Source organism: Chelmon rostratus, chromosome 9 (assembly GCF_017976325.1).
Source record: "Chelmon rostratus isolate fCheRos1 chromosome 9, fCheRos1.pri, whole genome shotgun sequence".
NCBI lineage: Eukaryota > Metazoa > Chordata > Actinopteri > Chaetodontiformes > Chaetodontidae > Chelmon > Chelmon rostratus.
In genome coordinates this window covers 18,894,106-18,906,937 of record NC_055666.1, presented here as the reverse complement: position 1 = coordinate 18,906,937, position 12,832 = coordinate 18,894,106, and the positions used below count along the sequence as shown (strand labels likewise).

General features: G+C 44.4%; 1 protein-coding gene across 3 annotated transcripts in view; it reads right to left on the bottom strand.

The window, feature by feature from the left end:
- Nucleotides 1-334: 334 nt before the first annotated feature.
- The window catches only part of elf1 (E74-like ETS transcription factor 1), a 40,376-nt gene continuing 27,878 nt past the window's right edge, over nucleotides 335-12,832 (bottom strand). For 2 of the 3 annotated variants that reach the window (XM_041943872.1, XM_041943871.1), the window contains exons 2-10: nucleotides 11,805-12,122; nucleotides 11,250-11,306; nucleotides 7,781-7,955; nucleotides 7,172-7,276; nucleotides 6,893-7,054; nucleotides 6,671-6,754; nucleotides 5,794-5,986; nucleotides 5,234-5,587; nucleotides 335-3,461 (exon numbers count right to left, since the gene is read on the bottom strand). In XM_041943872.1, coding sequence (XP_041799806.1) covers nucleotides 2,675-3,461; nucleotides 5,234-5,587; nucleotides 5,794-5,986; nucleotides 6,671-6,754; nucleotides 6,893-7,054; nucleotides 7,172-7,276; nucleotides 7,781-7,955; nucleotides 11,250-11,306; nucleotides 11,805-11,876 — 1,989 coding nt within the window. In that variant the 5' untranslated portion in view covers nucleotides 11,877-12,122 and the 3' untranslated portion in view covers nucleotides 335-2,674. The remainder of the gene's footprint in view (nucleotides 3,462-5,233; nucleotides 5,588-5,793; nucleotides 5,987-6,670; nucleotides 6,755-6,892; nucleotides 7,055-7,171; nucleotides 7,277-7,780; nucleotides 7,956-11,249; nucleotides 11,307-11,804; nucleotides 12,123-12,832) is intronic. The other variant, XM_041943873.1, reaches the window with a different exon arrangement.

Genomic DNA, 12,832 nt, shown 5'->3' with positions numbered 1-12,832 from the left:
TAAGTACAGTCCAATCAGTCTCTGGCCTGCTAATGGCCCCAATCCAGTTTCTTACAGTAGCTTTTTCTTTCTCTTCAAATGCCATGTGGTCGAATGTCCCTCAAAGCAGCAAGAGCCCAACAATGCGACTTCGAGTTTTCAAGGAAGAAATACTTCATTTTCATTATCTCGACAGTAGAATTTAATTGACTTAGTAACCCCTCGCGAGCTGGGCTATTTGTTTCCGAGTTTAATTTTGTTTTTCAAGAATTGTGTGACATTTTATCGGCGCCTCGCACCATTTCAAGACCACGTTGTCTGACAAACAAACAAAAAAATAAATAAATAAAGAGGATTTTCAGTGATGAAGATTTTGTTTTTAATTAGTACATTTACTTTTTCTTAAAAATCTATTCTATATTCAGCATAAAGGAGGCAATTGACAACCCAAGACAAGAGAAGCAACAAAACATAAGCAGTGGACATACCTCACCATCTCACAGACAACAGTGCGTTAAGGAAAACACAGGGCAGATACGGGAATATACACAACGCAAAAAAAAGCAGCATATCCCCACTCAAAGACTGACTTATTTTGATGCAAATGTAACCCAGTGTAATCATTGATTGTCAAAAAAATTTGCATAAGCATGTACTTAAACAATAAGTATACATTCAGAGTGTCTTTGCAGACCCAGAGCCGTTTGGCTGATGTGGGGTTGTAAAGCAGCGTTTAACTCCTGTCCTTAGATGCCAGTGCGGATGGAGGTCAGCATGTCTGAATGTCCTCTCTGCAGCCACAGTCCGGTTTGGAAAATACAACCAATTTAGCTGTGGTACCGCTCAGGATCAATATGGCTTCATCCCCGGCAGGACCGAGGGGCCATTCGCATGGTTGGCCTGAGAGGTCCTTAACAAAGTGGGGCAGCAAATAAAGAAGGCACAGACTCGACTGACCCGAGAGCAGGAGAGGAAGAGGAGAGGAGATGAGAGGAAGAAGGAGACGAGAGGAAATGATGCAAAAAGAGACGAGGCGAGAAGAGATGAGGAGAGAGGAGGCGAGACGAGGGGAGAGGATGCAAGGCCAGAGGAGACGAGGAGAGAAGACAGGAAGAGGAGGGCTTGAAAAACAGCACGGGTACGTCTTTGTACCAAATGACGAGAGAAACTTGAGATATGATTTCAAAGACATACTGACTGATACATTTGAGACTTGATGCAGTACACAGAAAATAATATTGTTGAACGCATAGTCCCTACTGCTTAACTGTTGAAAAAGGTAAAGAGGTACGTCTGTCGCAAAGAAGGAACCAAAGCACATTCAGTACATGTTTAAATCAGACACACAACAGGGCATATCTACAATAAGAGAATATAACAGTGGAATAATGATGCTGCACTGAGCACTCGAGTCCAAAACTGACTGAACTAATACCAAAGCTGATTATATGGAACGCTATACAAATGAAAAATGTTGGTCTTAAAAAAACTACTAAATAAGCTTTCTGGTATTAACGTTCATATTCTTTGTATTTTCCCTCATGTTTACACATGTAAATAGAAGACAAATGTGCCTTTTTTATACAGAATTTAGAAATTCACAAAATAAATAAATTCGCTATGGCCTTAAAATTGAATCTCAATTGTATATTATACGTATATATATATATAATTCCATTTCATATAAACAGGATTTAAACCTCTGAGCCTCTGAAGCAGAGGCTGATAAAATCTGTTTTATCCTGCGTATTCTTTCTCTCCATTCGTGCCTCCCTATCTTGCTGAGCCTCCGGTCTGCAGCTCTATACAAACAGTTCTGATGTTGGACTGTCCTTGGTGGACAGAAAATGCCCATTTCCATAGTAACACAGTGTTTTAAGGCCAGGAGTAATAGAGAGTGAATGCATAACTTTTTTGTTTATATGAAAATAAATGAGTAATAAGTTCTTAGATGTCTGAAAGTCTGAAAAGCCATTTAGTCCGTTTTTCATCTTTGTCCCAGACGTTTCAAAGGAAGAGTCTTGAGCTGTTTGAACTTCCTGTAAGGCACTCTTCAATTAAACTCCGAGATGCGTTTTTCACCTGGACGCCGCAAGGCAGCATCCATCCCTCATCCAGGCGAACGGAAACTTGTATGTGCTTTAAAAAACACATACGCACACCCTCTGCACGTTCTCAGAAGTCTGAGTTTCATTGCATCGTTTGGCATTCAGTCCACAGTTTCAGTTTGCCGCATTCTCCTCTTTTAAGACAGTCCAATGAGATGTAAGAAAATTACTAACTGGCACATTTGGTAGACAGGGATCCCTGGTTTATCCAATGGCTGTTCTCCTTGAGGGGGAGCTTGTTTTGTGTATGTGCGTGTCTGTGGATAGGTGTGTGTGCGTTTTCCTTTGTATCTGTGTGTGTTAGGGTTGATGTCTGTATGGAAAAAAAAAATCCCAAATCTTAAAAGTGACTTCTTAGAAACACTAAACACTCCCTTGATTTTTAAAATTAGGCACATGGTCACAAAATACGTGAGTAAACAATAAATCCTGAGGCTGAACTGACCAACCTTCAAGAGCAACTCGCTGCAAGATCCCTCGCTCCGATCTCTGATCAGATCACTGTGGTAGGAAAAGAGAAGTCTGTGGTCGAAAATGGAATCAGTGGTTGTTTTTTGGTTCAGCTTGTGTGGAGGAGTCCTGCAGCCCTAAGCCTCTGCAGGCTCTGTCTTTATCTGGATAAAGTTTGCAGGCAATTGGACAGACATTGGCAGCTCCTGCAGGCCTTTGATGCCCTGCTCAGGCTGCAGGGACATCTCCCCACGCACTTCCAGCTCCTCCACAGGGGTCAGGCCCTCACTGGGGCTGCTGCTCTGGGAGGAATGTCCATTAATTATAGTTTCACTCACAGCCTCCTGGCCCTGGTTTTGACTGGTATCAATGATCACAGTCCTATACTGCAGCTCTGCTTCCCCTACCTCCATCTCTTCTTTCTCAAACGTATTTGCCACCAGTGACGGATCACCGTTCACCATCGACTGGAAGTAGCTGGGGTCCAGCAGCTCCTCTTTGACCTGCAGCCCCGACAGGTCGCTGGATTTGAGCACGGTGGCGATTACGGTGCCGGGCTGCTGTGCCACCATGGTCTGCCCGCAGGTTGTGTTGATGGTGACCAGACGAGGGAGACCGTTGAGGTTGGAAGCTGTGGAACTAATAACTCCCGGCGGGGAAGTGCAGGAGGAGGAGGAGGAGACGGCGGAGGAGCCCAGACTGGTGACTAGGAGCTGCTGAGGGAGGCCGTCCTGCAGGCTGCTGGCGCCGCCTGCTAGAGAGGCCGTCTGGATGGTGAGCACATCTTTAGCACCTGCTGTGGTGGAGGGCATGGTGTGGAGAATAACCCGAGGAGGCGAGCAGTGGCTGGAGTCCCCGTTGGCCAGGACAGTGGTGAGGGGAGATGTCAGGACCATGGGAACTGATGCAGGAGCAGTCATAGTCCTGAAAAGACAAAATGAACTGAATATATACTTGTGTTTCTTCATCTTCTCTGACAGAACTGTTGTAAGAGTCAGTTTGTATATTTGCAAATATAGACAAGGATTATATTTTAATTTCTATTCAGAAAGTTACCCAGCACACAGTTATAATCTTAAACTGCTGCATTAAATGCCCTGATTAATGCAACAAACGTCAGATGTACTGCAGAAATATTTATTCTCGCTGATTCCTAACTGCAGACTGTGTTTAACATCAAAAAGACAGGTGTCTGATAGCATATTGATTTTACAGGCAGTGGGCACAATAACCTGTACAGTATAATGCTAAACAAAGAGTACCAAAGAGCTGGGTCAAGAGAAAAATAACATTATAAAGTTGACAAAGTTAGCATATACTGCAGCACTGCTGGGTTAGATTAGATTAAATGAGACAGGTTTAAAATCAAAGATTTAACCAGTTTATCTCAATTTCGTAAAAGCTGAGTTTTCGTAGATACAAGGTTGAACTCCCTGACTCGTCGCAGCCAAGATTGTCAAGGGTTGAGTCAGTCATACTATGTGAATTTCAAGGACAAGTTCATTTCTGTGCACGTCTCTATGCGCATGAGAACCATATTCAAGTCATTTTTTGTGAATAAATAAGATTTACACTTCAAAAACTCACCTGAAAAGACTTTTCTGATATTTCTGTGTCATAGTTACAAAAATCCAGTGAGAATACATCAGCTAAGATATGATTTTTCTTCTTTAGATAACATTCTCAATAAGGATCCCTCACACACCTAGTCTGATGTTCAAGGACATGTGCTTATGTCCTTCCTTGCCGAGAGTTTGACGAGAAGATGTCCGAAAGTAACAAAATCTGCACACCAGCACCTCCAAGGCTCAATAATTAACACGTCATATCTCTGTACAAAACCTGAAGTGGAATAATGACACGTTGCAGGTTTGGAGTCTTTTCTTCACTGTGAAGTTGCCAGACAACCTTCAGAGCCAGGCTAGCTGTGTCCTCCTGTGTCCAGTCTTTATGCCAGGCATGTCCAAACTATTCCATAATGGGGCCGTGTGGCTGCAGGTTTTTGTTCCAACCAATCAAGAGGTCACCTAATTATCAGCTGAAGGCTGAGATCAGCTGATTAAATGAGTCCAGCCTGGTGTGCTCCTCCTTGGTTGGAATGAAAACTTGCAGCCACACGGCCCTTTGTGGATTAGTTTGGACATGCCTGCAGTTTCTGCTAAGCTAAGATAATTGGTTGCTGGCTGTTTCTTCATATTTAGCATGCAGATATGAGAGATATTTATCTTCTCATCCAATTCTCAGCAAGAAAGAGAATGAGTGTTTTTTCCCAAAATTTCTGTTAAATTATAATTTTTTTTAGAAAACTTGCAAAGATTCTGAGGAGGACATTTTACATGGTGGTGTCAGAGGCATTGCTTCTAAATGATCTCAAGTATATATTTGACCTTTCTGTGCTGCAATTTTATGTTATTTTGTGTCATTAGATATGTACCACTATGAACATATCCAGAATAAGATAATCACCCTGGCTGATTCATCAGTCCAGCTCTGGTTTGAAAGACCACGAGACCTCTGATCAGAAATGAGTGGTTGCGAGCACCAACTGTGCTGCATTCAAATAAAATGAAATGAAATCATCCTCCATTTAGCTGACAGCCCCCCTCAAAAGACCTCTGGATGATTCACAGCGTGGTACACTCTGGTAAAAGTGTGTGTAATTTAAAGAGTGTGTGTTCCTCTTGCCAGTCTCCTACCTCATAACTTGTGTCGGGTCTTGGACGAGCGAACCTTGGCTGGCCTGCAACATATGGACAGACTGGAGGAGCTGCTCGGCCTGCCCGCCATTGGCTTCCTGGTACAGACATTCATCATTCGGCTCCTTCTTCATCTGCTTCACTGAGACTTGGTGTTGGCCATGAGCCCTCCCATTCCCTTTGGACCCTCCACGGACCATAGACCGCCCGTTGGCAGATCTCTGATTCCCGTATCCACCGTTTTCGCCCGTGTCTTCATCGTCGATCACCACCAGATCGGCTGGCATCTCCTTAAACTGATAGACCAGCCGCTGCCCCTCCACTTTAGCCAGGATGCCTCTCTGATAGTAGTACCTAGAGGAGAAAGCAGAGGTGTTTATTGCATCACAGACATTATCATCATTCAAATTTAACAGCCTCGTAAAATTTTAAACCGTCCATCCAGTGTTATTATGAACATATCTGTGGCATCATGTCTGCAGGGTTCAGAGCTAAACGGGAGCTAATGTGCGTGACGATGAAGCTTCGGAAAATGGTGCTCATTTGCACGTTCCCCTCACCTGAGAGCTCTGCCCATGGTCTCGTAGTTCATGTCAGGCTTGTTCTTGTGTTTGCCCCAGAGCTTTGAAACAGCCTTTGAGTCCACCAGCTTAAAGATGCCTTTCTCCCGCTGTGTCCACTTGATGTATTTGGGACAGGTGTTTTTATCTTGCAGTAAAGCCAGAAGGAACTCCCACAGGTAGATCGTGTTGCCTGCAAATTGGGAGGAACGGATTTAGCCATGTTTTTAACATTCAAGCACGTCAGACATTCACGGTGGGGCCGTGAATGAGCTGTGATATAGACATCTATAATTTATTTAGTAATTTAGGGCTTTACTCATAAATATTTACATGGCAGCTTTGGGGTTACAGGAGGAACTGCTTGTCTTTTATAACCGTTGTCAGTTGTGTGTGTGCATGTGCGACTTAGAAGGGAATTAATTATAGCAAGCCTGGGAGTGGACTACTCCAATTTGTGAGATGCTCTGGCCAGAAGTGGTTAAAAACAGCAACGCTCCCAGTAGTCACTTGAATCCCAGACAGCATGACAGGGTGATGTATATGTGTGCGGCTGAACCTGCCGTCCCCAGCCCCCTCCTCGTTGTGTCACACTGTATGTGCAATGAGGGTTCACGTCGGGCAGCACTAGTCTGCTTCTATCGGTAGGCCATCAATGTGCCCTCCAGCCTGCAATCACTTCTGTTTCCCTGTGAAACACAGCACTCTGAAATCCCCTCATCCATTAACTCGCCCAGATTCAACCCCGCCGGACTGCAGGGGTTGAGGACTGCTGTTTGCACACTCCACAGGAGGAAACAGAGCGCACACAAGAGGAGGAGAGACCTTGATTTTTATTGGCTCATTACAGCGAAGCGCACTAGTTAGTGAGGCTTACCTTTGCCCTCTTTGCTCTTCTTCCTGAGTGGCAGGTTAGGGGTGGTGATAGGGGAGCAGGGTCGCACCGCCCGCGGCTTACGCACTATGATTCAAATTGAGGGGTAGTGTGTTATTAGGCGAGAGGTCACAGAGAAATCATCCAATTACCTACAACACTGAAATTTTAGCACAAGAGATAATTCCTGTGGTCTAACAGGGAGGAGGAGGACAACAGTATTACCTTTGGTTTTTTTCTGTGGTTTTAAGGGACACTTTTGGGGTATCTCGTCCATGGATGAAGTGTCCTCATCTAGGGACATGTCAAGGGCGCCATTATCCATCTGGTCAGGCCTCAGGGGGGCGTATGTCAAGTCTGACTCCAGCAGAGCGCCGTAGGTGTGAACTATACATAAACGAGAAACACAGACCAGCCATAAATAGACCATGAAGAATGTGTTTCATGCTCAAGACATGAACAATGTTACATCAAAGAAATCGGAGAATATGTAAAATAGCTTACTCAAACGCTTCTCATCCAAAATGTTGTTTGGGGACTCCATGTTCAGAAGAGCTGCTGCAGCTTCGTTTGTCTCCATGCTGTCCTCCGCGCCTGAGACTGTTGTTTCTGTCCACAAGAAGACAACAATTTAGTTTGACATCCTTGTCGGTAACTACTTTGTACAGTATATTGTGGTGTTTGGGTACTTGGACTAACATGACTACCAGGCCTCTTTTTATGTTTGCACAGGCAGTGTTTGTTGCTTGGTACATAATTAATTAAGGGAAAAGAAAGGAAAAAGGGCTCTTCAGCAGGTAAAGTACAGGTTAAGAAGTGTCACAAACAGATGATGATTTTGATTTATTTTAAAGGTCCATAATAATCAAATACTTTCCTAATAATGTTCAAGAAGTTTCCTAAAAAGAATAATGTAATTTGGTCCTTATCTTAAATAAAATATCAATGTCTTTCAAAGAATAGCTCATTTTAAAAGCAAAGCATTCATTCTTCATTCATTTATTATTGGAAACGCTGTGCTCCATGAATGCTGAATTTGCTGACTGCTGTGATCTGTGTATTACATGTGCACCTAACTGAGAACAGTTCTCTTTAAAAAGATAGTTTCTTTACCTGAGAGGTCCACCCCTCCCACCAAGATGGAAGGTTCCTCCACAACATGGAGAGTGGTGTCCACCATGATGCCGTTGGTCACCTCATCGGACTCCAGGCCTGAATAGACCTGCAGCAGATCGGCTGCGGGCACCTGCTCAACGATCACTGCTGGGAACACTGACGGGTCGTCCAGCTTAACGGAGAGAAGACACACACGCACACATGCAGAGAAAGGGATGAGGTGTTGTAACACAGGAGTTATCACTGGGAGGCAGGGAACTGATGGCCATTGCATATACGTATGTGTATATGCAATAAAAACACCATTATTCCTCCACTACACATCATAAATGCAATATAAAAACCCCAGATGACATCAGATTAATGTTATAACCGGATTTGGTCACTTATTTTTATTGCCTTGTAAAATATTGTAGATTCATACTCATTTTCAGCTAATGTGGAGGCAGATAGCATGGAGGAGAGCTCAGTTCTGTGGTGTTGCAGTGGTCCACAGGGACCCGCTGAAGAAGACAGGAACCAGCTGTTTGATTTGGCCTACTTCTCCTGAGAAGTTAATCTTATGCTCAGAAATTATATAAACCCAAATGAATGTTAATGGATCAATCATGAATAGCAGGCAAGCACCCCCTTCATCATGTTCTGAACGTGCTTCAAGAATTTGGTAACCCTTCATTTCAGGCCTGGTGCAGGAAGTAGTGAGGGCACAAGGGGAACTACTGGAGTCTGAGCCAAACTGTTGAGGAGCAACATACCTAAGAGATCCTCAAACACAGACGGTGTCAAGAGTGCTTGTCGGGCGCTTGGTTCGTGTCAATAGGAGGGACATGGGGACTGATTCAATCCTATAAAATAAGTCATTCATATGGTCCTCCAAAACTCTTATTTGATGCTTTCCTGTTCTACTGGCAGCTGTCAATTTGTTTATATCAAAGAGTTAGGAAAAACATACAACGTGAGACGCAGAGGCAGGTCTCACTGAGAAACCATCAAACAAAACTGAATATTTTTAGCTAATAAAGACAACTTCTGTTTTAAACGAAAATGTCCCCTCGGGTGCTCTGATGCAAAACGACAGAGTCAGCTGAGCGCCAGCAGATGGCAGCAGACTACACTTCAAACAGGACTGAGACAGTTTCTTTTTACATGTCTGCGCCAGGCAGCTAATGCAACTGCTTTGGCTGTTTGAGGAATGGTTTCTAAATGGATTACATGTCCAAACCACACTGAAACAGAGACGAGACATTCTGACAAAGTGTTTATCTTAGCAGCTCTGTTTTGGCCCGGCAGGGCGAGGAGAGGTGCATCCCATCTTTTCTGGAGTTAAAAGATTAGTGAAATTGAATGTATGCATAACTTGACAAACAAGTTCTTCACACCATACTGCTCATTATCAGAGTGAAACTGTTAGCCTACAAATGACAAGCTACTACAACTGGAGCATTTGCACTGTTAATTGGACGAGCAGTGAGCTGAGATGCGTCACAAAACTCTCATGAGAAAGGCAGCTAAAAAAAGGGAAATGTTAAGTGGTGCCTCGTTAAACATGCATGTGCGTATTTTGTGGGATCAAAAAACAATGTAGATCAATTTAAGACCACATTCTTACAATCATGACCTGATTAAAGGAGAACCAGGATAGAGAAAAGGTGCAGTAAAGTGACATGAATAAAGGCGTATCTGTCTCTTTGCACAAGTGTCCATTGTTGGTTGGGACCTCTGGGGCATACCAGGTGTCTGGGCTTTGAGCCGTGGGGGTGGAAGGAGGGGGCAGTGGAGTCCATGGACACACTCCCATTTCGGCTACACTTTAACCAGGAAACTAACAGACCAGCTCATTACTTGGACACGGTATTAAACAGCTGGCCCTCCAGAGCAGAGCCAGCAGTAATTAACAATGGACTGTTCGTGGCATTCACTGTATGTATTGTTGGTGTCTGTGAGTCTAGAGCAAGATGGCTCCACAAGATGTCTATCATAACTCTGAGGATCAACAACAAATAGCTCGTGTCATCTCAGCAGCGAAACCTCGACGCCTCCCGGGGCTAATAAAAACCCTGAGTTTTGCTTTGACTACAGGCGCTATCAGAGTCTCGCTGCATGTTTCCCATTAATCGGACTCATGGGTAGACATATTATCGGATAGCTAGACAGCGAGGCTACCGCATCTCCTCATCTGGGCTCAAATGATGTCCTTGAGAGAGAGTCAAGCATGTGTGTAGACGAAGGCATTTTGACTATTGGTCTGCTGAGCTCCTGAAAGAGCGGCGCCTCCCGCCCCCACCCATCCGACGCAGAAAGTCCCACACAGTTTGCTGACGGAGCACAAGACATCTGAAGCTGCTGTCTCTGCTGTTGTTTGATGGGAGCTGGATTCTGTTTAGTGCTGGGGACACCTTCAAATTAGTCCTCCATTGTCATGCAAAGCAAGCGGTGATTTGACAGTTTGCATTGCATGTTGCTAATAATGCTAATGACAATGGAAGAGAGATTTAATTGTGTAAAACTGAGAGGGTGGGGCTCTCAGGAAAACCAGAGTCCGGCATGTAACACAGCCTGGCAAATAATATTGAACAGGTTTGAACTGCTGCTTCCTCTTTGTTGACTCGAATAGTGTTTCTAGTAGGGAAACAGGAGCGATAAGAATCGGGCCGATTTGCATATCTGAGTTCCCCATTCTGCCTTTGAAAGCAACAGCATCTGTGCAAGCTGTTCCCCCCCACACCCCGCTCTCTTCTGCTTTACCTGCCCAGCCACAATGGAGGCCAACTGTCTGTGCACTTTCAATATCCTCATAATCACGATATTTGAGAGTCTAGCAGCCCGTAACATGAGAGATACTATCATGCTGCTTACTTAAAATGCAAATGCATTTTTGTTTTGGGGCTTGAAAATGTAAGAAACTTTTTCTTTTATTTCAAAATAAGAGCACAAGTTTTTATGCTCTTGTTTTTATCTCTACCCATTGTTGGAACAGAACTTGACTGTGCTCAAAATCACAAAGCTAAATATGCAGTCATTACATGATAGACTTTAGAGAGCTACTTATTGACTTGTATCCCAATATAGCATGGCCAATCATTACAGAAGCGTCTCTGTGATTTCACTCAGCTCTAACAGCTTTATTGTGGCCAAAATAAATCTTTACAACAGCCAGCAGAACAAAATGGCCACTGCAGTAGTATGTTAGGTGTTGTTGCTTTTTGGGGGTGTTTCCACAGCTTGGTAAATAGGGGCATACTGCTTGCATAACAGGCTGAGTGGGTGCAGCAAGGAACAAAACTGTAGCACAGGAACAATGCAAGACCTTTGAGAGGAATTATCCAATCCCTTCCAAGCAGCCTTGTAACTGGTCTGTCAGGTTAGGCCTGAACCGGTGCTATTCAGGGATCCGGTGACAAATTGTCAGGCTAGATACACACATATAGATACGAGTACACGTAAACACACATACAACCACACTTACAATCAAGCCTGCTCCACAGGATTCAGAGAGGGGTGCGGGGATGAGATAACTGCACACCTGGCCAGGCAATGAAAAGACACAGGTTCACACAGCACTCACGCACCAACAGTAACCTCTGAGCCATAAACACATTCATGGGCAAGCCCCACCCTTTCCCTCCCACGCACCCTAACCTCACTGCAGGTTTTCTACTCTTTCAATTTCTGTGCTCCCAGCAGCCCACACTCCTCTTCCCAGACCTCCTCTCTGCTCCATCCTCCCCTCCGCCCGCTCCGCTCCCTAACATGTCGTCAGAGTTAAAGATCACAGGCTCCGAGCCATGGCTAATCCTTCCCCAAGGACCGTGTTGTTTACACAAGTTTTGCTTGCCCTGCTATGAAAAGTCTTACATTTATCAACAAGATCGCAGTACATCTGCTTGAAAAAGACGGAGCGTCAAACACGGGTCCAAAGGTCTTTTGATCAAATCAAAAATGCAGCACACAGTCATGCATAAAAGCAACAAACACTTGGATTCAAAAGTTTGAAATGTGGGTTATCCGGTGTGATACTCACTTGGTTGATTTCGTCCATCCCGTTGCTGGCAAATTCAAACACCAGTTCACTGGGCTGTACTGCAGTCGTCATGGCAGTGGAGTTCAGAGGGCAGGGAGCAGCCGAAAATACCCTGGCTACGACTACTCCTGGCTCCTTCTCTGCGCGGACTCGGCGTCACTTCACAAAATGGCTTCCCTGTCGCCCTCCTGTTCTCTAATCTGGCTGGTTAGCGAGACCACGAGCCGGGTTTTAGAGGAGCGCGGTGGCCCAGGTGGGAGCAGCCTCGTCCCTCTCTGACACGGAGGCTGGGTCCCGCTGCGCCTGGAGCATCTACACCTGGAAGAGAGAGAAAAGAGATGGGGGCTAAGGTCAGGAGACATATTAGATCAGTTTAAATCCACTGAGAGACAAAAGAGGCAGGGAGGAGCAGAGATAGTACAGAGAAAATGGATTGAAACCCGGAGTGAGGCCAGCACTCATCATTCAAACAACAGACCTACACAGTTTCGGGCAGGACATGCAGATCTGCGCTTTGTCTAGTTCTGATGTTCAGGCCTAAAAATCAAGTTGTGCATAAAAATTCTGTAGATCCCTGCCTGACAAACCCCCTCTAATAAAATCACAGAGTCAAGTGCTCGCCGAAAAAAGAAGAAGTTTGTAACAGGTTTCAGGCTTAAGGACAACGCAAATGTGATCATGCAAGCATCAGAAACTACTCGAAATAGCTGTCTCAATCCAAGCGTCAGAGATAATATCTAAAAAGTCGGCCTCATTTGTGCCTCCATGTCAGGCTCTGGGGCTTAAAATGTAAAATTTCAAAGCTAAGGCTGCAACTAACTATCAGTTAATTTGTCTGTTTTCTTGATGCTGCTTAGTTTTATTTCAATAAAACTTTAGAAAACAATAAAAAATTACAATCACAATATCCTAGAGCACAAGGCGACACCTTCAAATAGCTTGTTTTGTCCAGTAAAAGAGCCCAAAATATTCAGTTTCCTATGACGTACCAGCAAGAAACGCACCAAATCCTCACATTTGGGAACCTT